The 25,816-nt window shown below is 42.5% G+C and overlaps 1 protein-coding gene across 1 annotated transcript in view; it reads right to left on the bottom strand.

Annotated features, from left to right (window-relative positions):
* Positions 1-25,816, bottom strand: part of SIL1 (SIL1 nucleotide exchange factor) — a 257,812-nt gene that overhangs the window by 55,720 nt on the left and 176,276 nt on the right. Inside the window, exon 7 of the mRNA XM_045027870.1 lies at positions 25,583-25,704. Within this exon, the coding sequence (XP_044883805.1) occupies positions 25,583-25,704 (122 nt within the window). The remainder of the gene's footprint in view (positions 1-25,582; positions 25,705-25,816) is intronic.

Raw genomic sequence — 25,816 nt, 5'->3', positions numbered from 1 at the left:
TCCATTTTACAGGGGGGATCTGCATAGCCCACGTCTGACTGATGCCTCATAGCAAGACCCGTAAAAAAAATTTTAAGATGATACTCACGTGCTTAGTGGGTTCAGCTGGGGAAGGATTGGCAAATACTGCACCTTGAAGGGACATGAACTGACCAAGGCAATAGAGGCACCTTTGATAGTTGTCATTAATGGAGAAGGCTTGGGGGAAGGAAGCACAGTTCTTAAACCACAGGATCCTGGGCACAATAGTCACCCTGTATGGAGGGAAGGAGACCCAGAGATCTAACTTATTCTAGCTAACTAGAACTAAGAACAATCTAAAACTAAAAAACTATTTACAATATTTACAGAAAGAATCCTGAAGAAAGCAAACTCAGTGACCACTGAAGAGGTTCCATCTCAGATCATGTGGTGGCAGAAAGGAACTGGAGAGGCAATTGGTCCACACCACCCCTTATACCTTCAGTTTGGAGCAGGAGAAGGGAGCAGGTGCATATGCACAGAGGCTGCTACCAAAGTCTTCCTTTTTTAGACGCATGCAACACATACATACCTGCACTGGAACACACAGAGAGACCAGCACTCAAACAAGAAGTGGGTATAACATATAAGTCACATAATCAAGGCGGTAAATGGCCATATTAAGATACTATGTTTTAGCAAGACAGTGAATTTGTGTGCATGTACAAAATGTGCAGATTATCTCTAAGTACCTACACTCTAGCGATAACCAAACTGTCAGTTACTTGTAGGCATCACAGCAGAGGTGAGTATTTGAATGAGAGAGTAGAAATCTTGTGGATGACTTCAAGAAGGGCATATTATGCAGAAGAGTGGTGTGGAAGAAGACACCGAAACATGAGACATGCTTACGTCATTGGCAGGGTGGAGGAAAAGGCATGAAATGAGGGAAAAAGAGACAAGGATAGTTAAGTAATGCAGGGCCTTGAAGGCCAGGACCACTTCCCACCGAGTCAGTACTGAGTGTCAGTAGACAAGATGCTAGCTGTAGGATGTGACATAAAACCAAGACCCGTGGCATTCTTATTAAGAGCAGGGTGCTAACCCCAGTGTCTTAGAATATAATTAGGCGAATTCTAACTTTGGTATCTACCTAAATCACTTCTGCAGCTTCAATTGCAAAAGATACTCTTCACTTTCTGTGCTGAATTGCTGATAGCATTACTCTGCACTCTAAAATAGCAGCTACATTTCACTCAACATGGCTTGAGTGTCAGCAATGAACGTAGTGATTGCTCTGTATAGTTTGCACATGAACCTGTTAGGTTTGTGAAGAGCTTTAGGATTTTTAGGATGAAAGATGCTATAAGATCATTAACCTTTTGGTACACACATTTCTTATCAACAGCACCATACCAACCCCTATAATATCATTATATGGTACACTGCTAAAACAACTGAACAATCTTCCTAGCTGGCAAACACGCCACTGGCAGTAGAAGTCTGCCAACCGTGTGATTCTCAGAGGCCCAGGAGACAACACTGTGCTGGGAGATAATCACTTAGTTCATGAACTGTTTTAAAAATTAGCAGTGGATAAATCATTAACATTTTTTAAACTATTTAGCAGCTATCACAAAGCAGGTCCGCAGCCTGAAGTGACTAAAGGCCCTGCAGCAGGAAATAGGTTACTAATCCACTCTTGCCCACCTAATAGGCAGCAGACAAGAGCTGGTCACTGCATCATCAGTGCAGTGTTTGACCCATCATCGCATTGTTTATTGTTAAGCCTATGTTTTAGTCACAGGTATTTTTAGTAAAAGTCATGGATAGTTCATGGGTAGTAAACAAAAATTCACAGCCTATGACCTGTCCATGACATCTGCTATATACCCCTGACTAAATCTTGGGGAAGGAGGGCTGGCCCGGGGGTGCCACGGGTGCTGTGGGGGTGGAGGGGCAGCTGGTGCTGGGTGGCAGCGGCATGTAGTCCTGCTGGAACCCCCACTGGTGCTGAGGGTGGGGGTGGGAAGGCTGTGGTGTGTGGCCTGGGACCCCACTGGTTCTGGGGGTGGGGTTGGCAGGCCTGGCAGCCAATGGGAGCTGCGGAGGCAGTGCCTGCAGGCGGAGGTAGCGCCCAGAGCTGCTTGGCCATCCCTCTGCCAAGGAACTGAGCAAGGGGGATGTCACCGCTTCTGAGGAGCCCCCCAAGGTAAGTGCCACCCAGACCCTGCTTCACCCCATTCTGTGCCCCAAACCCCTGCCCCCTCCCACACCCAAACTCCTGCTGCTGGGGGAGGGGGGTGCGGTGGCCTGAGACTGCCCCACCAGTGGCCAGTGCAACTGGCGCAGGGGCTGCCTAAGTTGCCCCCAGGCCAAGCACACCAGCCACTGCAGAAGTCACAGAAAGTCATGGAATCTGTGACTTCTGTGACCTCCGTGACAAACTCGCAGCCTTATTTATTGTCACTGAAAAGTATCAGACTGAATCAGCTCACTGGAGAACAGAAACAGAGGATCCTACTGCAAACACCACACCTCTTTGTGGAGGAGGTGTTTGTTTAATTTCAGACTTCTGGCTAGCATTTGGAGTGCCTAGGGCTGGACAAAGAATCCTTCAGAATTTTGATAATCTCCAGAACCCATTTATCAGAAATGGATTTCGCCTACACTAGCAGGAATTTGGAGAGTCTGCCACATCTGGAAAGGAAGGGTAACTGCTGTTTTGGGAGACTGGCGGCATACTTTGGACCTTGAGTGTTGGGTGGTGTGGGTCTCAACTGAACTTTCTGACCATGAATCCTTTATTGTTGTATTTCCCTCCAGCAAGGGCTAGATCTTTTTAAATTCAATCTGGAGGATGGATAAGAAAGGAAGAGGCTCTGGTTCCTACTGCAGAGCTTGTGTTCTCTTCTTGGGGTCCTGGAGGAAGAAGGCAGACACCATTTTTCTCTCCCTGCATTTTCTTCAACTAGCCTGTCTGAGAATCCTCTAAAGGAAACAGCACTAATTGTAGTTCCAAAGACAGCTCTTGGACAGATCTCCACATCAGGAAAATTCCTAAGATGATCTTTTTTTCTTACAACAGAGATTTTCAACCTTTTTTCATTTGTAGACCCTAAAATATTTCAAATGGAGGTGTGGATCCTTTTGAAAATCTTAGATAGTCTGCGGACCCTCAGGAGGTCCTCAGACCACAGGTTGAAAACCACTGTCTTACAATTAACAAGGTGACACAGTCTTCACGATACTGGTACATACGGTGCTGCTACGACAACTGGAACTGGATTCTAGTTACTAGTCTTATGCTGAGAGCTAATGAGCAGTCAGAGTTCCCAGTGAAGTTAGAAATCAGTGAGAGTTGCTGATACTGCAGCACCTCTCCGGATCAGGCCCTATATTTGGTGAGTTTTTGAAAAGAGAGAGACATTGTTATGACACAAGCACCATAAACTCAACTTTTGAAGACAGGCAAAGATTCCTGTAGAGCATGGATGAATATTCATGAAGGAGCTCAGTTTGGGAGAGGAAATGAATCAAGTATGACAAATGGTGCCAATTAGAAAAAGAGGGGTCTATTTTTAGAGAGGTTAAAACCAACACAAAAGCTCATTCTTTATTAACCCTTCCTCTCCTGCCTCCAAATAATACAGCTCGTTGGCTCTGGTTCTGGATGGCTAAGGTGCTGCCCAAGCTGGCTTCGTCTTGCCTAAAAGACGGTTACTCACCGTTGTAACTGTTGTTCTTCGAGATGTGTCGCTCATATCCATTCCAGTTAGGTGTGCGCGCCGCGTGCACGCTCGTTGTAAGAAGGTTTTTTGGATTTAGCCCCTGTGTTTGTCTTATAAAAATAAAAGTTTTAGTCCGTAGCTGCAGGGGCAGAAGTGGCAATTTCTACTAGGAGATTTTTCCTTCAGCGTCACAAGACTTGAAGGAATCTTTGAAACAGGAAATGCATTCAAAATCTGCTGAAAAGAGCACTCACGTAGAGATGTAATCACTTCAGATGCACAGAATTATCAGGAGAAGAAAACTCATCTCACTTAAAATCAAAACCCAATTTGAGTCAAAAAGGAAGAGGGGCTGATTTGCAGAGGTTCCAAGCACTCACAACTTCAACTGAAGTCAAAGGAAGATACAAATGAAAATCGTGTCCAGAATCTTTAGACACTACAGGAGGCTTGATCAGTATATTGATGGTTTCAAATAGGGTTACATAATGTTATGCTGTTTTAGAGATACTTAAACTGTGCATTATTAGTTAGCAGAGGTGCAGTGTTTACAGACTCTTTCTTGTAAATCAATAAGATTTTTGTTGTTTGGTCTATGGGGGTGTTTTTTTCTGGTTAACATTAAGGGGGTTTTGCTCTTTGTTTAGGAATATGAAATGTGCTAATTAATAACACCTACTAAAAAGAATATTAAGAGCTAAACAATTAAATGATTGACACAATTAAAGGATGAAATCCGCAACCCCAAAAAAGAAACTTAAGACATTCCCTATCTGAGGTCAACACCTGTATAAACAGACAGGCCTCACATTGTTGCTCTACACAGTAAGACTCCAATGGACCAGGGAGGGAGCTGTTCCAGTGAGGTAGGGCACTCTCAAAGAATGCCCTCCCACCAGCCCCCATCCTGTATAAATCTAGGTTATGCTAGCTCAGCCACTCCCACTGTCCTTAGGCTGCAGGATCCAACCTGGAGAGAAGCAGCTTTTGAGGCAGGCAGGGCCCAAACCTTTAAGGATTTTCAGATCAAAAGCAGCATCTTTTCCCTCATTGACTCCCACACCTGCCTTTTGTGCCAATTTTGAATCATATATTTTTGCTAAGTTTTAATCAGTTTAAAAGGTCTAAAATTAACCAAGCCTGGAATCAGATGGCCAAATATTTATTACTTTTTTTTTACTACAGGAATACCTACAGGGTTCAAACCAGATCAGGGCCCCATCGTCCTATGCACTGAGTGAATACATAGTGAGAGACTATTCTTTGCTATAGAGGTTTTTATACAGCACTCATCACCGGAGTATCTGAGCACCTTCCAGTCGTACATTAAACAACATGACTAACATCTGTCAGGTGTTTGTTCTCTCAGTCTGTTCAGGGGAAGATTTGTTTGGAGGGGAGTGATTTGTTCTGGAACAGATTTCCCCCCTCCCCCTTTGCTTATCTTAGAGAAGGCAAAGTTGCACTTAGAGCAAGGTGGTGAGGTTTCTGATGACCCTTAGATCCTTTGGGAGTTAATTTCACAGCCTTGGGCTGGTCTGTTCCTACTCCAGACAGTTTACAGTCTAAATAGTTTTTTTAAAAAGGTGGCTAAAACTTATCAGCTCACCAGTTCAGAGTTATTTGAGTTTCTGATCGAATCTCTCACCTATCTTTAAAAATCAGTACGTTCTGCTGTCCTTAGGCATACACAGCATAAGTAGCTGCGTAGGGTACCCGAAAATTTGGGGCACCATTCCCCTCGCTGGCCGAGGCTGGAATCCTCTCTTCTCCGGCCCCTCCCCCACACTGGGCCAGCGGGCTTCTCCCCAACCCCAACCCCTCCCTCACTCGCTGCTCAGCCGGCTGGCTGAGGGCTCCAACCTCCGGCTCTGCTGCCCCAGCCCTGGGAAGTCCAGAGCAGCGTGGCACACCGCCACCCAGAGCAGAGTCCCTCCCTGGACCCCGCCTGCCTGCGCTGCTCAGTCTCCAGCAGGGGCCAGGACAGGAGGAGGGAAACTTCTATGTGAGTTGGGGGGAGAGGGGCGGGAGGAAAGGGGGCTTAAAGTGACAGTGCTCTCACTGTCTCTCACACTTCCCTAACACACACAGACTGCCTCTCACACCCACATACACTCTGCCTCTCACGAGTCATAGTCCCCCCAATACAGAATGTCACATACACACACAGTCTCACACTCCCCAACACACACACACACACACAGTCCCCCAACCCACAGTCTCACACACACACAGGCTCTCTCTCTCGTTCTCACACACACATTATTGTTGTTGTTATTGCTTGGTACTTCCTGTCAAAATGCTCATAGTGAGCCAGGAGTGGCTAGGGGCTGCAGGAGGGCTGAGGGCTCTGGCAAGATGCAGCCCCCATGGGGCAGCGCGAAGCCTGCCTTGAGCCACTGCCACAGCGTCTGCTGTGTAAAGCTCAGTGTGTGTCAACAATTGGGGGGGGAGAGTTTCTGGGGATCCATGGACCGGGGTGGTGACTGTGCCCATCCCCCAACACACTGGGGTCAGCGGCGCCGGCTGGGGACCGCCTTCAGTGGAGCAAAGGGGCACCAGTTTAATAATACTGCATAGGGTCCCATAAATCCTAAGGATGGCCCTAGTGTTCTCTGTGAGAAGAAGAACAGGAGCACTGCTATGCATCCGATGAAGTGGGCTGTAGCCCACGAAAGCTTATGCTGAAATAAATTTGTTAGTCTCTAAGGTGCCACAAGTACTGCTGTTCTTTTTGCGGATACAGACTAACACGGCTGCTACTCTGAAACCTGTGAGAAGAAGGGGTAACATTTTCAAAAGTACCTAACCTACTTAGAAATCCCACTGAAAGTCAATGGGACTGACTCAGCCTGCTAAGTGGCTTAGGGTATGGATAAACTGCAGTTAGACACCCATGGCTGACCTGAGCCAGCTGACTTGGGCTTGAACTAAGGGGCTGTTTATTTGCAGTATAGACATTTGGGCTCAGGCTGCAGCCTGAGTTCTGGGACCCTCTCGCCTTGCATGGAATTAATGAATGGGCCCAATCGAAAGCCCAGGCCTATGGCAAAAGGGGATGTGGAGTACATTCAGAACTTTCTCCTTGTGCTCCGTCATATGGGGTATCTGCATTCAGATATGACCTGTATTTTTGGGATCCCACCATTCTATCTGAGGTGGACAAGGTGGTAATGTAGTTTTCCATCTCTGGACATCCATCTCAGCTTCTTTCTTAATTTAAGGTATTTCTGTGGCCACTATATTTTTATTCTCTTTTTTAAAACTTTAAACAGAGTGTTTTCTAACACCACCATTTTTATTGAACAGTTCTGCACTCCAAGAGTTCTATAAATAAAATCATCATCATTGAATTTGGCACAATTTTGCAATGGGACCAGGAAGCCTGGCAGGTTGACTGGCTCATTTCAGCATGGATTATCTCCTTGGCATGTTACAGTATCATTTGCTAGTAAAGTTGGGTCCATTGTTCTCTATAAAGCACAGCTCTGTCCCTTCCTGTGACCTGCCTTCAGTAACTGTTGCCATGGTTATTACATTTCAATGCTTTTCAGCAAGGGGATGCTGCGAATGCAGGATTGTCTCTAGCAGCAGTGATTTATGTGGCTGCAGTTAGGAATAATGGGTTCAAATTGCTTACCGAAGCCAACAATTGCTATTATTTTTAGTTTGATCCAATCTCCTTTCTGGTCTGTGCCAGGTTCAAGAGTATAGTGGAGGTTAGAAAATATACACAGAAGAATAAATGCTTCCTAAAGAGAACAAAACATTTATCAAATGAGAGTAGATTAGAGGTCTCTCTTTATACAAAGCCTCCACTTTTCAATCAACCACAGACTGTTATAACGAGGCATGGCAATAAACTAATGAATATATCCTGCAGTGTAGGATTCAGGTGTAGAAATAGCATGAGGCAGCTGTGGAATACATCCTAAGGGTCAAGATATTACAGAATAAGATAATATTAGGGTTGGAAGAGACCTCAGGAGGTCTAGTCCAATCCCCTGCTGAAAGCAGGACCAACCCCAACTAAATCATCCCAGCCAGAGCTTTGTTAAGCCAGGCCTTAAAAACCTCTAAGGATGGAGATTCCACCACCTCCCTAGGTAACCCATTCCAGTGCTTCACCACCCTCCTAGTGAAATAGTGTTTCCTAATATCCAACCTAGACCTCGCACACTGCAACTTGAGACCATTGTTTCTTGTTCTGTCAAAACATTATAGGACAAAATAATGCACATGACATAAATAACTGGATGTAACTAGTATAATGGTGCACTATACTACAGTCTCTGGGTTGCTTCATGCATGTTCTCCTTTGTGATACAAGTGCTGGTGTGAGAGGGCTGTTCCTATCCCTTTGCATGAGCAGGTATTAACACTGTGGCTCTGGGTGGGACAGTGGTGATTTATATAGAAAGAGGTAAGGTTTAAGCCACATTTCAAACAAATTTTCAAGCTTAAAAAATGGTCAAAGTGAAACTCGTTTTGTTTAGTTCCAGTGTAAATTGCAATTCCATTCTGAAAAGTGACTGTGCAAAAATAAAAACATAAGAATGGCCATACTGGGTCAGACCAAAGGTCCATCTAGCCCAGTATCCTGTCCTCCGACAGTGGTCAAAGCCAGGTGCCCCAGAGGGAATGAACAGAAGAGGTAATCATCAAGTGATCCATCCCATTGCCCATTCCCAGCTTCTGGCAACAGAGGTAGGGACACCATCCCTGCCCATCCTGGCTAATAGACACTGATGGACCTATCCTTCATAAATTTATCTAGTGGTTTTTTTTAACCCTGTTATAGTCTTGGCCTTCACAACATCCTCTGGCAAAGAGTTCCACAGGTTGACTGTGCATTGTGTGAAGAAATACTTCCTTTTGTTTGTTTTAAACCTGCTGCCTATTAATTTCATGTGGTGACCCCTAGTTCTTGTGTTATGAGTAGTAAATAACACTTCCTTATTTACTTTTTCAATACCAGTCATGATTTTATAGACCTCTACCCACCCCATAGACATCTCTTTTTGAAGCTGAAAAGTCCCAGGCTTATTAATCTCTCCTCAGATGGAAGCTGTTCCATACCCCTAATAATTTTTGTTGCCCCTTTCTGAACCTTCTCCAATTCCAATACATCTTTTTTGAGATGCGGCAACCATATTTGCATGCAGTATTCAATATGTGGGCGTACCATTGATTTAGAGAGAGGCAATATGATTTTTCTGTCTTATATCCCTTTCCTAATGAGTCCCCGGGGGGACACCACTATTCACCTCTCCCCATTCTGAAAACTGGCCATTTATTCCTACCCTTTGTTTCCTCTCTTTTTAACAGTTACTGACCCACGAGAAGACCTTCCCTCTCATCCCGTGACAGATTACTTTGCTTAAGAGTCTTTGGTGAGGGACCTTGTCAAAGGCTTTCTGAAAATCTGAGTACACTATATCCACTGGATTCTCCTTTGTCCACATGCTTGTTGACCCCCTCAAAGAATGCTAGTAGATTGGTGAGGCATGATTTCCCTTTAAAAAAAATGTTGATCAATGTTTCCTCTAATTTTTATATACACGTGCAGAATGAATTTTGTTTTGTGCACCAATCTGGAGGTAATATGTGGAGGGGATGGGGGAGAGGTTCATAATGTGGGAGCGAGCTCAGGACTGGGGCAGAGTGTTGGGGTGCAGGGAGGTGAGGGCTCTGGCTGGGGGTGCAGGCTCTGGAGTGGGTCAGGATGAGGGGTTTGGAGTGTGGGAGGGGGCTCAGGGCTGGGACAGAGGGTTGGGGTGTGGGGGTCAGGGTTCTGGGTTGGGGCCGGTAGATGAGGGTTTCAGGGTGTGGGGGGGCTCAGTGCTGAGGCAGAGCATTGGGATGTAGGGGGGGTGAGGGCTCCAGCTGGGGGTGTGGGCTCTGGGGTGGGGCTGCGGCCAGAGGACTCCCCCCAGCCCTCTCCCTGCCAGCAGCAGCTCTGGGGCCAGGGAGGAGGCCCACGGCAGCCCTGCACACCCCAACTTGCTCCCCTCCCCTTCTCCTCCTCTCCAGGCCCCTGTGGCTACGCGCCTGTGTGGCCACGAAGCTTAGAGGGAACTTAGACGTTGACTGGTCCCCAACAAATTATGTTCATTTATGTGTCTGATAATTCTGCTCTTTACTATAGTTTTAACCAGTTTGCCTGGTTCTGATGTCAGGCCCACTATCCTGTAATTGCCAGTATCACCTTTGGAGCCCTTTTAAAAAATTTGTGTCACATTAGCTATGCTCCAGTCATCTGGTACAGAAGCTGATTTAAATGATAGGTTACAAACCACAGTTAGAAGTTCTGCAATTTCACATTTGAGTTCCCTCAGAACTCTTGGGTGAATACCATCTGATCCTGGTGACTTATTGCTGTGTAATTAATCAATGTGTTCCAAACCCTCCTCTAATGATACCTCAATCTGGGACAGTTCCTCTGATTTGTCACCTAAAAAGAATGACTCAGGTTTGGGAATCTCCCTCACATCCTCAGCCGTGAAGACCAATGCAAAGAATTCATTTAGTTTCTCCGCAATGGCCTTATCTTCCTTGAGTGCTCCTTTAGCATCTCTATCATCCAGTGGCCCCACTGGTTGTTTAGCAGACTTCCGGCTTCTGATGTACTTACAAAATGTTTTGCTATTACTTTTGAGGTTTTGGCTTGCTGTTTTTCAAATTCTTTTTGGGTCTTCCTAATTATATTTTTACACTTCACCTGCCAGAGTTTGTTTCTGTTTCCCTCACTAGGATTGAACTTCCACTTTTTAAAGGATGCCTTTTTGCCTCTCACGGCTTCTTTTACTTTGTTTTTTAACCAAGGTGGCACTTTTTTGGTTCTCTATGTTTTTTAATTTGGGTTTTATGTTTAAGTTGAGCCTCTACTATGGTGTCTTTCACTTTTGGCCACTTCTTACATAGCAGATCTGCTCCCAAAATGTTTTTAGTCAGATATTTAGCATCCTAAATAAGCTTTTCTGTTTTAATATTACTAGCCCTGCCAAACCAACCCAGCTCAGAGAGAGGGAACTGTCTGTGGATATGTTTAAAACTTAGACTGATCTAACTATGCTGCTCAAGAGTGTGAAAAATTCACATCCCAAGAGAGACAGTTAAGATGCCCTAAAACCTGGTGTAGACACTGCTAAGTCAATGGCAGAATTCTTTTGTTGACCTAACGACCAGCTCTTGGGAGCGTGGATTCACTGTAGTGATGGAAAAACCCCTTCTGTCTCTGTAGCAAGCGTCTACACTACAGCTTATAGTGTAGACTATACCACCATAACTATACCTGCATAGCCCCAAAGTGCAGATGTATATCATCCCAAAATTGTTCACTAAATTCCAATCAGCTACAGCTCAGCAAACTCACTAATGGTCACCAGGCTGCTTAGGAGCCAATGAGGCACTAGCTGGCCCACAGTACAGTACGTTCATTGACTCTCAGAGTCCTACTAGAATTTTTGCAGGGCTGCCAACAATTAAAAAAAAAAGTTTTATTTTTAAGCTAAACTCATTTCATCCAGAGGCAGACAAATATGCAGTGCAACAATAGCGCTTTTAGAGTCACTCTGCAGAGCAGGACTGCACTTTAAGTTGCCCTAAAAGCATTAAAAATATTAAAAAATTTAAATGGATAAAAATCCCACCTCCATCTATAGAGTATGACAGTAATTACCCAGACTCCAGGCTTGGTAAAATGCCAATTTCTCTGTCCTTCACTCTCCCTGTTCACCCACTGCTGTCTCTCACTCCCTGGCCAATTATACCAGTTCACCACTAGTAGCATGCTGTATTTTGTAAGCAAATGCATTGTGCTATCTTCACAGCACAGCCCAATGCTCCTTCTGTGACCAGAATGAGAGTGGTGCATAATAACCAGCCATAAGAGAATGTGCATGGCCCAAATAATTACACTATATTTTCATCACAGCAATACATTAAATCCTGAACAATTTCATAATATGTAAACCCGAAGAAATCTTGATTCAGCCCTTTTGGAGTTACCAAAATATAGACAAAAAAAGATTTCACTGGTTCTAGTTAAACTACTTAGATCAGCAGTTCTCCAAACTGTGGGTTGGGACCCGAAAGTGGGTCATGACCCCATTTTAATGGGGTTGCCAGGGACTTGCTGGGGCCAAAGCCCAAGCCCTAGCACCCGGGGCCAGGAGGGCTTCAGCCCTAGGTGGTGGCGCTCGGGCTTTGCCCCCACACTGGCAGGGCTCAGGCTTTGTCCCCCCCTCCTGGGGCAGTGAGGCTCAGGTGGCCTTGGGCTTCAGTCCCCCCTCCTGGTGTTGTGTAGTAATTTTTATTGTCAGAAGGGGGTCGTGGTGCAATGGAATTTGAAAACCACTGACCTAGATTTAAAAAAAAAAAAAGTTAGTTTATTAGTCTATAACTTAAAAATGAATAGAACCTCACTAACTACTACTTCGTTAATCTGCAGTCTACTAATCCACAAACCTGATAATTCCCAGAGGGGAAAAAGAAAACCCACTGTAACCTCATATCATTCCTCAGCAAAGATTTCATGGCAGAATCCTGCAGAGTGCTCACATTACGAAGACTTCCTTACTTTTACAAAATTCACTATGGCACATTTGCTGCTATGCTAAGGGGTATCATGAATAATGGAAACCAAATTGCACTTGTCAGAACAAATGAACAATGTGCATTTTGCAAGGCACTGGCCTTGATGTTCAGCATGTTTGTTTGACTATTTGCTAATTTACAAAAACTGGCCATTCATGGCAGTTCTCCTAGTTACTTGTGCAAATGAGCAAGGTTCTAACCAAGTTCTTAAATTCAGAAAGCTGCTACTACATTGCCACTGTGACCACCTTTCAGATCATATTGCTGTATGGGGAAAATCTCATTCCAGCTTCTTCTGCCCCCTACTCAGAGAGCAGCAGTGGATCCTCAGCAGATGTATCAGGGATTCCCTATAGCAGGTTCACCCCATCATCTCTGTACAGGATGGGTTAGCTAGTCCATCAGCCATATCCCTCCTCTGGGTGGAGGGAACCAACTGTACAGCTGTATTCTCAGTGCCTGGGGATACAGACCTGACCCCAGCCCATGCCACAGTATCACATTTAACATCTTGCATTGGGGAGTGGATTCAACCTTCTGAGCCAAATCTTTTCTCCTTTAAAATTAATGTTAAAACTTCTATGAATCCTAACTGGAACAGCATTTGGCAAGTCAAGCTCCCTCCTCCACAGGTGTGGAACTTCCTCCCTCCTGGCAGCAATTTGGTGTAGCTCAACTGCACAAAGATACTGGGGAAAGACCAAATGAGGGTAGTATTCAGGGGGCTGGAGGAGATGGTGTATGGTCTGGTCAGTCTAGAATCATAGAAGAGACCTCAGGAGGTCATCTAGTCCAACCCCCTGCTCAAGGCAGGACTAACACCAACTAAATCAGATCCTCTGCCTTCCTCCTTCACAAAGACCCATGGAGGCTATTTTAGTTATTGGACTGAACTAGCCTTTGTAAAGCAACTCTGCAATCATTCGTTACACTATCTAACTGTGCAACTCCTGAGGTTTTCCAGAGAAAGGTTTTCTCCCATGGGCCTGTCAAACTGCATGGAACAGTACATGCCAGAAGTGGCCAACAAAACTATTCCTGGTTGCAGTATTTACATGTGTTGTTGCCAATTTGTACAGGGAACCAGTGCTTTAAAGTCCTGAAGAGAGAAATTCCTTTTTATAATGTTTCTTTGTATTCCTTTCTTATATACTTCATTTTAATAAACCAGGGAAAAACCTAGGATAGGAAATTATTAAAGGTATGTCATTATGGACTAAAAAATTCAGGAAATGCCCAAGACAAGAATAACACAATCAATAAATACTACTACTTTGAATGTTACCACTATCTTCCACTGGAGGATCTCAAAGCACTTAGCAAGCATTTCTGAATGTAGTCTCCCTCTATGCAGTACGGAAGGATACTAATCCTCATTTTACAGATGGCAAATTAAAGCACAGGGAAATGAAGAGACTTTTCCAAGCTCACATGTAATGTGTGGCTGTCAGGAACAAAACCCAGATTTGCTGACTCCCAGTCCCATGCCCTAGCCACACACTCATCTCTCCCCTCTGTTTTGTGTTCTGGGTTCTCACAAATGTCCCCTCAAAAACCACTTATTCTCCATGCTCTGCTCTAGACATAAGAACATAAGAACGGCCGTACCAGGTCAGACCAAAGGTCCATCTAGCCCAGTATCTGTCTACCCACAGTGGCCAATGCCAGGTGCCTCAGAGGGAGTGAACCTAACAGGCAATGATCAAGTGATCTCTCTCCTGCCATCCATCTCCATCCTCTGACGAACAGAGGCTAGGGACACCATTCTTTACCCATCCTGGCTAATAGCCATTTATGGACTTAATCACCATGAATTGCAGACCTTTGTATTAATTTTAGGTCTGCAAATCTATACATTTTATGAGCTTCAAATTAAAATCAAGCAGCTCATTAACAAAGTCTACCTTTATGTGCAATGGACACAGATATGCTTCCTGATTTTCTTCACATTAACCTGCATCTGCACACTATACTATTATCCTTATTTACTGCTTTGTGTAACACCTTTCACATGAATGCTCTCAAGGTTCTGTGCTAAATAATACGAAACACACTTTATGTTACTTTGTTTCTTCCAATTTCATTTTAAAAGCAGGAAGAAGATGACTCAGTAAATTGGGACAATTCTATTAAATGACATCTGTATTTTTTACATTTATTTTTTCAACTTCTACCTTGCGGAGATTCAGGTTAGAATAATCTCTCTCATGACACTGATTGAATGGGATCAAGCTCTGACTCGGTTTGACTCTTGAAGGATTCAATTAATCATAAAGCCAATTCCATTTTGGGCTCCATCTGTCTTTATTCCTTCGGGGATTAATAATTGCTCACTGTGTTTTTACACACTAGTTGAACTGAAATTAAGACCGATTTCAGTATGAAACACTCAAGAAGAAAATGCAGTTCTTGAAGGAAACATTTCAGAGCCATTATAGTTTCCAGTCTGGATAAAGATAGTATTAAATAAACAGAGCAGCACCATATTAATTTAAAATTCTCAAGACTATGAAATAGGCACACAAATGAATTTCTGCTTGCTATAGCTCACACTCACAAACACTCTAAAACCATATTGATAATAATGCAATCTTTTTCTGAAGCAAAGTGAGAAACACAACAAAGGGAGGCTAGAAATCTTAGACTTGTACATAAGCTGACAACACAGGTTCCTGCTTGTTCAGATACCCTGTTTACACTGGGCCTGGACTAGAATTTGGAAATGGTGTTTAAAATATGCTCCATTACACTATCTGCTTGGGGTTAGGAAGAAACTTACCCCATTGGCATTTTACTGTATAATTTACCATTACAGGAGTTCTTATACCTTCTTCTGCAGCACCTAGTCAGACAGGATACTGGACTAGATGGGACTACTTGCATTATTTGATAAGGGAGGCAATTCCTATGTTGAGGTGATGACTCTTTAGTGGCCTAGGTAAAATGAGTCCATAATCCCAGTGACCATACCGAAACAAAACCACCACTATAACTGCCTCTCAAATGCAAACTTTTTGGTCTCAGCAGGGAAGGCCAAGAACTGGATCGGCCATGGAGAGTCACTCCCCGAGGAAGTCATTCCAGAACAGGGCTCAGGGCCACAGACATGCTGACAAGCATGGAGGGGGGCAAGCCGGTGCTGCCACTACTTGTGTTGTAGCTGTTCTGTGAGTCGTCTCCAGGGCCCCCCCGCCCATACACACACACTTTAAATAATATTGAAGGGCCATTTCAGATTGATAGAAGTCAGGACATTCAAAATTCGGGTTAAATTTCACCTCTAACTGAACTGTACCAGAAGGACTATATGTAGAGGCAGAAACAACTGTAAAGAATAGTGAAAAAAAATATAAGCATTGGTGAGTAGGATTTTTTTCCAGCCACATATTCCTATGGTCCATCTGATTGCTGCTGGAGACCCTTATCCATCCCTGCCCCTTTATTTTCAGGACACTCAGTAAAGGAGACTCTGGAAAGGACTGCTGCAAAAGATTATACTAATGCACTCCATGTTAAATTCATTAGATACTAAAACAGAGAGAATCTGTGAAAAATTAAATGCACTGGAGGGACAGCTAGACACTTCTGATCGAAGGCTGAGGGCTTAGATGTGAAGACAGAATCCTTTGATGGCTGCTTATGAAACAGGCTGCAGTACCCAGGAAACTTATTAAATACAGCAGAAAAGAAGAGTGACATATGGCATGGAGAATCTAGCGAACCAAATTAGTTTTAAAATGTATTCAGATCTCATGTAGTCAGGTGTCAAGGGGCTGAGACACTATGGGAAGTGGATATGATAAGATTTCCCAGAAATGAGGAGATTACTGTGATCTAATGTGTGTGAGAGAGAATTAGTTACTTGTAGATGTTCTCTAGAGATGTGCACCTTGGCACTTCACTTCCCTGGGCCTGTACTTCTAGTATATGGCCAGCACAGACTCTGGTAGCTCAAAATTCTGAGCCATTGGTCTTGCTGTCAGTAAAGCAAGTTACTCCCTTTAAAAAATGCAAGGCAGTTCCTAGTGCCTCTGATGATCACTTTCTTTTTAATGAAAGCAGTATATGGTATAAAAAGTGATCACAATATGTATCCCAAGAATGGCATAGGCTCTGAACTCCTTAGGGATGGGCAAATGGGTAAGGGTTGTGAGAACAACAATTTCAGGTAAGTAATTCTCTCTTCTCTGTCAAGACCTATCACAACAGATCCCACTCACAGAATACAAAACTCCAAGGAGGTCTCAATGGGGGAAAGTAGTAATGGCTAAAAAGATGGTTCAAAAGACATTATTGGAGGAAGAACTAGGGAACAATCCTTATACAGTAACAGTTCAAGCCTTTTTAGGGGAGGGTTAAATTACCTCTCGAAGCATTTTAAAACACTCCATACAAAAGAGTAGAGAGAATCAGAGACATGGTAAAGTTTCCCCTGTTGGACTCACCAGGCTGCTGTGCTCGGGTATCTCACAATAAACCTGTATGCTTTTAACCTTCCCTTGGTCTGCATAAGTTCTATCTCTATCAATTTGTTTGATCTCTCTGGCATACTTCTCGGGCAGATACTCACTCTGTTACCTCTTCATGGAAGTGGGGCCAGGACCAGTGAGGAACCCTGCCAAGACCCCCTGTCTGCGTAAGTACACTCTTTCCCAGAGCTCCACCCTTGTGGGCACTCAGTTTTACTGTTTACCTCCCCAGGTACATAACACACACAGACTTTGCAAATGGTTCCAAAACCAATCACTTGTTACTTTAGACAGCCGAAAAAATATACAGATCTAGACAAAACAATACAACACTCAACCCTGCCTCAGTGCCCCCACCGCTCTTGGGTATTCTTTGGGATTTGGTCAGAGTCCACTAGGCTGTCCAGGGTCCCCACCTGAAGCTGACTTCTCCTCTGAATCACAGTCTCTCTCTCTCTCTCTGTCCTGCAGCTACCTTCCTTCTGCGCTCTCTCCCCCCACAATGGTCAGTAAAATACCCTTTTTTTTATAACCACCAGTCCCTTTTGTTAGGTAAAACCCCCGCCCCCACTCACACACACACCCCATCAGCCTCATCAGGTGATCACAGCCCCCAACCAGCTGATCCACTGCTTAGTTACCCACCCACCCGGGCAGACTGGTTCTTTTGGGTGGTAGCCACAGGTGTTTCCATCTGAATAGAGGACCATCATGTTTTAACGACCCTGCTGTACCGCTACCCCTTGGAATTACAGCCCAAAATGAAGGTAAAGAAACAAAATTCATAAGCTGTACATAGATAGAATCCCCAAATCATCACAATCCCAATTCAAATCATATCGATAGAGGGCAAGCTAATTGGGCACTGCTAGCCTGGAAGTGGATCCTGATCACTGCACTTGACATTTCTTATCTCTTCCTTTTTTCTCATCAATATAGCCAGGAACCAGCCTTAGACACAATCAAAGCAAGCAGCTGTTTAGGATGATTTTTTGGGTAACCCTCATCCCAGGCTAGCCCTGCATCTAATAGGCCAACCCTATCTCCCACTGCACTAGAGCAGGGGTAGGCAAGCTATGGCACGGGTGCTGAAGGCAGCACGCAAGCTGATTTTCAGCGGCACTCACACTGCCTGGGTCCTGGCCACCGGTCCGGGGGGGCTCTGCATTTTAATTTAATTTTAAATGAAGCTTCTTAAACATTTTAAAAATCTTATTTACTTTACATACAACAATAGTTTAGTTATATATTACAGACTTATAGAAAGAGACCTTCTAAAAACGTTCATTACTGGCACGTGAAACCTTAAATCAGAGTGAATAAATGAAGACTCGGCACACCACTGCTGAAAGATTGCCGACCCCTGCACTAGAGCAACAAGAGGGGAGGAGACAATTCTCTGTCAGGGTCCCACCCCTTAACTCCTGGCAGCTGGATGGACAGGCAACTCATGGCCAAATCCTCTGCTCTAAAAACTTGGAACCCCACATATTGTAAGGTCAGAGCTTACAAAATCTGATTGTGGCATTCAAGTTTATACTGAAAAAGCTGGATCAATATAACTTCCAAAACTCACTGCACATAGTTTGCCCAACTATTAAATCCATAAAAGCAGAAATTGGAGGTAGGGAGGGGAACATAAGCAGAAGGAACTGTCATCTGGATCCTGTACACGTTGAGGTAACTGACTGCAATCTTCTCTAGGCCAACTTTGTCCATGACAAACACTAATCAGAACTGGTACATAATTTAGGAGATGTCGTGCATTCGGTGTTTTCATTGTTCCACCTCTTTCCCCCACTATGATCTTTTTCGTCTGTTTAGTTTACTTTTTAAACCTAGTATAATAATAATAGCCCCCTCCCGCATTCCATGCAATGTGATTAAAGGGTAGCCCGATTGCCTCTTATTTGTGGAACATTTTGTACCTACTAGTTTGAAAAATACAGGAACAAGTGAAACTAAAGAGTCACGGTAGGTTAGGAAAATAACGTAGGTGTTATGGAGAAAACTCTTTGAAGCCCTTAGCTGAGTGTAGAGGCTGTAGTAAAAAAGAAAAACAATATATGAGCGAGGAATAAACACAGGGAGAGGAGACAATGGAATCCAGGTTGTTTTTATACTAAACACTGTTTACGCCTTTGCTAGACTACCATTCAGGCTCTTATTCTTCATGAAGGTAATTATAACTTAAAGTAACCAGGCTGAATACATATTTTAAAGGGAAACAGCAGTAATTAGAATACCTTAGAGCACTGCACACACTACACATTTACTAAAGAAAAGAGGGAATAAATGATGAGTTTTCCATACACCATAGCAGTACTTCAGTGGCTGGGTCTCATGGCTCTCCCACTAAATCCTGCATTTTTTTTTTGTGATACATGGTAGGACTGTATAATACAGGTTATACCACAGGAAGGGGAGAAAGCTGTAGGAAACATTACTGCACAGTTCCCAGAGGAGTGCCTTCCTCCAGAATTGGTGGGTCATGAATGCAGTGTGTACAACCTACAAGCCCTGCAGATCTGGACACAAAGGAGGTTTTGAATCTAGAGAGAGGCCGTCTTCTTCCTCTGACTTTGTTCTCCATGTTACCTCTCCCTCTATGAGAGCATAGCCTCCTAAGGAGTTATGATCCCATCAGCCACACCTCACCCACACAGAGGGAATGGCACAGAACATATTCTCTCTCAGGATTTGCTGGTGGTAATTCTGCTGGTTGAAGGGGAGCATGCTTGGAAGGAGTCGGTGAGCAGGCTGTAAAGACTCTACTCCCCCAAACAACCTTCTGTCTTCTATACAAATTTCAGATGGCTTCTGCTCACTCTGCTAGAGAATGTTGAGGGGAATATCCAGCCAATTGCACTATTTTCCCCAGTGGGAAATTCAGATTCATTAGGATTGAGAGAATTCAGGTCCTATTAAAAGCCACTGGAAATCAACAAAGTTAAATATGCTATAAGGTAAATTATATCTATTTTAAATTTTGTTATGGAAACATGATCCAAGGGTGAAAGCACCTGGTGGAGGGCCAGAAGATCCAGGTTCCATCCCACCAATTAATGGCCTTGGGCAAGTCACTTAATCTGGGCTCATTTTCCCAGCTACAAAATAGCATCCCCAGTCCCCACTCTCTACAGGTTACATTCATTGGTAGTGCCAAAGTATTTTGAGATCCTTAGTTAAAAGATAGTACAAGTATCATCTTCATTAAAAAGTAGTTGGCTCACCTAGTTTTAAATTAATAAAAATTAAGAAAGGTATTTATGAAATACTGAAATTACCTTTAAAACACAGCCAAAATGTCAAAACCTGGATTTCTAGACATTTCTAATATTCTGAATTCTCTCTGTCCTACTGTGTCTCATGAGATTACAAAAATGGCAGCCTGCTATGTGATTGTTAATTACTCTTTTTTCATTATATTTCAGACACTTAAAAATGTTTAGGGATTTACTCTTCTGTGTAATTATATGTAATGATTAAACCAGGTTTTATACTGCACTGCAGTTTTTCCTTTAAGATTATTTGTTATGGGGAAGGCTAAACAGGCTGAGTTCATTTTCATTACAGAAAACTTTTAGGTGACACAATAAAATTAATTTGAAATTAAAGTGCAGTGAGGCTGATAATTCCACACTAGTAAGGAGTTTAAACAAAAACAGGAGACACAATCTAAAAAACAAGAAAGTACGAGCAAATGAGGAATCCAGCTAGAATTAATTCATCTGAAAGGTGGTACACATAGAAATAAACTGTCAAACAAGACCACTGAAGCAAATATTGAAAATGAATAAAGAGATAGCGAGCAGTTGCAATACATAGAGTGAAGCTGGAGGAAGCAGGGACAAACATGAAGATGGATTTGAAATAAATGTACAGGGACATACAGGTTAAGTGGATTTATTTTCCTGTCCAGAAATTCTTATGTCCTTATGAGTTAAGAATGCACTGGTTTTAATTTTAATTTTATTGGGTTTTATTGCTTTATGCCAGATCCTTAATGTTGTTTAGCAGACGCAACTGTCAACTGGTTTCAGTGCAAAATCTGACTTTATTTCAAATGATTGAAATCTAGTAGAAACTTTTCCCCCTTGACAAGTGAACTTTTCAGATGCAGGCGCTGACTATTCACTTCTTTACCCCAACGAAGACTGAGACTGGATATAATAGGAAAATCATGCAAGTATGGAGAACTGACATCACTGAATGACTGATGGATAGTGGTAACAGACCCACCTTTTGTGAGAAAGGAAAGCATAAAGCTCAAGGGTCTAGAGATAAAGTGCTCAGATATCATGGTGATGGGCATTGAGCACAGAATAAATACCTACACACAGCAGATAGATTCATTAGACCTTGAGAAAAACAGTAAGCAAAACAATTGCCATCTTTGTTAAACCCCTGTTATTCCCCTGGCTGTCTTCATTGCTTCTCCTGATGATTCCTCAGCTATTTCTCACTGCAGGAAGAAACAGGAGAAAGCAGCCTAATTAACTGATACCCCATACATCTCCTAGTTCTTATTGTGCTAGGTGCAGCTTCAGCTACCTTCAGGAGAAGGTGTAAGAAAGGAATGAAGCCACACAGAGGAGAGGAAGGAGGAAAACATCCCAGAAAAATACTGGAATCAGGAATACCTCAGGAGAGGGGGAGATTCCCACAAAGCTGGCAGAGAGGAAACAGGCAAAAAAATGTTGGATGTGGGGAGTAGGCCTACTGGGCCAAACACACCAAGAACACTGTGCTTTCCCAAACATAAATGGGTGATTTATTTCTAGGTATTTTGGATATGGAGTCAGTGTGTCCCAGAGAACATGACTGGGAGTCAGGAGATGTGGGTTCTAATCCTGGCTCTCTCAATGCCTTGCTGTGTGGCCTTGGGCCAGTCACTTCTTTGTGTCAGTTTGCTTGTCTGTAAAATGGAGACAATGACACTTACTTTGAGACTTATGGGGAAAAGCATTATATAAATATGTTTGCTATTATCACTCCTCTCCTAAACTACTGTGTCAAACTGCTATGCATTGTTAAACATCTGCTGTACTACATCCCAGATGTGGCTGCATTTCAGCAGTGGATGATTATCAGCTGGTTAAGTTTGTAAAGCGCTTTGGGATCCCTTGGGATGAAATATGCACTGTACATTGAAAATAGTTTATTTTCCCCTTGTACACTGTTTATGAAAATGCCTTTATTACAAATATTTAATTTTAAAAATTACCAAATGTGAAAGAAATGTTTTCTGATGTAAATCTTTTAAAGATTGAGATACTACACACAATTATTATTTTTGTACTTTTATCTCTGATATCGTGAAACACATAGATACAATTTGTCCATGGCCTTCCCTGTACTTGATTTATACAACGAGGAATTTTACGGGCTGTAAATAGTCTCAGGACATCAGAAGACTTCTCTCATTGGAAATATTCTTAGCTTAATATAGCTCCTCTTTGCATAAAACATTAACATTTTTGTGATGTTTAGGACCCAATGGTGTGAATCCTGATTACCTTCGGGTTCTAACACACTGTCAGTCTGATGGTACTCCAGCGTACAATCAAAAGTATGCAGAAGCTTTTTCCATACAGTACTTTTACTTGCTTCCAGAATGCTAAATCTTAATACTTTATACTTATATATATTTAAATTTTAGCAGCACTGGATAAATGTTAACATGGTTTTATGCTAATGCAATCACTGACAATCCAGAGAATGTTGTGTATTGGCATATACTGTTAGTGAATTATGGATACTTAAATGTACGATAGGCACAAGCCTAACAATTATTTTTGTTAGTGTATTTAACTTTTATTTGCAATCACAGCACTTGAGAATTGTTTAAAATCAACTCTACTTCGGCAAACTCCTGAACAGAAAACATTTTGTTGAGGTTTTAAAACAGCAAGACCGTGAAAAGTTGCAGTAGTTATAATACTGGTACCATTTAAAGGGATCTAACCACACTGAATAACATTTGATGTGATCACAGACTAGGTGGCTAAGACCAGTTTTTCAGAACCTCAAAACTAACGACTTAGAAGAAAAAACAATGGATGAACTCTTGCATTCCTCCATAACAACTCTCTCCTCTCAACCACACAACTTGATTAGTACATAAGTAGGATTAGACTTGTAAAAAAAACCCTTGTCCATATATATAAAAACAACATGTGTAGTAAGGGGAATAGAACCCACAACCCTCTACTTCAAAAACACAAGCTTGCAGCACAAAGCTACTGTAACCCAGCCACTAGAGGGCAGTCTCTTTCTCTCTCACACACATATACTTAGTTTTGACAATACAAAAATAACAGTCTCCAGTAAAAGATAACAGTAAGCTGAGCAAGCGATTTTCAAGAACTCACTGACAGCAAAATATCACTAGGTCAAAGGTATGCAAGTTTGTGGTTTTGCTGCACCTCTGGGGGAAGTGGCGACATCATTCTGAATAAATCTGAATATATTTGGAAAAAGCATACTTTTCTGGGCCGTGGGAAGGGGTTGGAGAAATCCAGATCCTTGGCTCAGATGGACTCCTCTCAGCACTGACAACAGAGCATTAAATGGGAGCAGAACAACAATGGAATAAGCCACACAGTAAGATAGCATCCATGGCCTCTGCTCTTCCCTTCCACAAGGGGCTCTGACCCATGGTTTTCAAGGACAAACCAAGTTTCAAGAAAATCAGTGCTACAGCTACAAGCATAGTTGAGAGCTCTTTTCATTTAAAGTATCACCAGGTTCAATCATCAGCGAGATTGAGGGTCTGTTACCACCTAATTATTAAGGCCAGCCATTCTGACTTCATGAATTACAAGAGTCCTAGACCACTGTGATATCAGAGATAACTCACCCAATCACCACCCTTATTCTACTGCTAATGTGCATGCAACAAATTCATTGGTTGTATGAAGGAGACTGCACAGAAGGCGGATTATCTTCACCTAACTGCCACACCCATGCAACAATACAGGCTTAATACATAATAACAATAGTAATAATAATCTTGATTTAGGAAAAAAAATGCAAAAAAAGAAAAGTGTTGAGTGAAGTACTCTGAATGTCCAGGGAAGTTTAAAAGGGAACACAAAATAAGCACTTAGATAATTTACAAGCAAATAAATTAACCAGATATCACAAACTAAACATGTCAGCATGTAAATGTCTATTTAATAAGAAAGTTTAAGCACAGCCAGGTAAAAAGAATAAAAAGTTCCTCAAATATGGGAATGAAGGAATGAGACAGCACATCATCTGAACCACTGAAGGTTACCATCTGTCAGAAAGCTCTTTAAAAAAAAAATTAAATGTTTGCAAGAACAGTACTTTAGTACCATATCTGAGAAAGATATACTTCTTCCCCACAACAGGCATTTGTAATTTAGTCAGAAAGAATATACATGCATTAGTGAACAATCATTAATTTCTTGTGTCATGACTGTGTTGCTTTAGCTTTCTCAGGGAAGATGTGGTTTAAAATTTTTCCCTTTATATTTCCAGTTGCCCTTAAATGTTTCCAAATTCCCTACATTGCATCTATGACAGATGTAAAAACAACAAGGTGTCTGGTGGCACCTTAAAGACCAACAGATTTATTTGGGCATAATAAATAAATCTGTTAGTCTTTAAGGTGCCACCGGACACCTTGTTGTTTTTGTGGATAAGACTAACACGGCTACCCCCTGATATATGACAGATGTAAAACTTACAATTAAGTTTCTACGCATTAGCAGAAAGTCCAATAAAGCCACTAACGATGTGGTTTTAAATGGTACTCTAAATGATCAGAATAGAGAGCAGGGATTGCATTTCGGTTCTGAGAGAGTGTCTGACAAAGAAACCAGCCTATCACATAAATTCATTTTGAGTTTGGAATTTTTTTTTAGCTTACTTGGCACATCTCACTGAGACTGAAAATTCAAGCTTGGTCTGAAAAGTGTGAGATGGATCATGAGCTGGTGTAAATCAGTGTAACTTCACTGAAGTCAATGGAGTATGCCAATTCACACGAGCTGAGGATCTGGCCCACTGTATGTAAGCCTCTAAAAGAAATGCTAGCTTTTATAGAATAAAAAATGACACACAATTCACAATGATGTAAAGTGTGACTATATTTCAAGGCATAAGAACAAGCAGGCTTTTTAAAAAAGGTTTCTGGCTTTCAGCCCTCTCTCTGTGTTCCTTGACTTCTCTGTGTTTATTATTCACATTCACCCCTTCCCCACCACACTGACTATAAAAGCTTTTAAAACAAAAACCAACATTCAAACCCAAGCTGGCAACATTCCTACAATTTGAAGCACTTTACAACACAGTGTAACTGTAACATGAGGAAAAATGGATTCCTTTCCATGATAGCCATCTTTAAGTGAATTATAAACACCTTTCAGATCAGCCCATTGTCTATTCAGTTTCTTGCCATCAATTCCAATGCAAGTTTAGCCTTTACATGTTAGGAATTACACATGTGCATTTCAATGGCAAAATTAGGCCCCTGGATTCAGAACCTTGACTTGTGTTCTCCCAGAAGACTAAAGTGTATCTGATGTCACAATCTCACTATTCAAAAATGAACTGTTCCCTGGAGAAGAGAAGAAGAAAAAAGACAAAGGGAGGGAGAAGAGAAGGGAAATCTCTGTAGTGTCACATTTCCACTAGCCTTGGAATTTTTCATGTGTACCAGATAGGATAAAATACCCATCTCTTCAGAAAGGTGAAGAAAAGTATCTTGACTGTCTGATCTTTTAAAAAGCTATTCCTTCCCATTCATCCTCCCCCACCCCTATTCCCAGTGAGCACACACGCACTGCTCACCTAGATAGTGCAGCTCCCAGGACAAAGGCAGCATGTTCCTTTAGCACAGGCTCGGTGCTGTTTAGTCCATTAATCACAAGCTGAAGTCCACCCAAGGAAAGAAAGTCTTTTGCATTGTCCACCTATGAATGAATAGATTCCACACTAATGTAAAACTTAACATGCATCACTTGGGTTCCCATCAAGTTTTCAAGCAGAGTAAATTAGAACAACATACCATCTAAATCAATTTGA

This window comes from Mauremys mutica, chromosome 8 (assembly GCF_020497125.1).
Source record: "Mauremys mutica isolate MM-2020 ecotype Southern chromosome 8, ASM2049712v1, whole genome shotgun sequence".
Lineage (NCBI taxonomy): Eukaryota > Metazoa > Chordata > Testudines > Geoemydidae > Mauremys > Mauremys mutica.
This window is presented reverse-complemented; position numbering and strand designations above follow the sequence as displayed.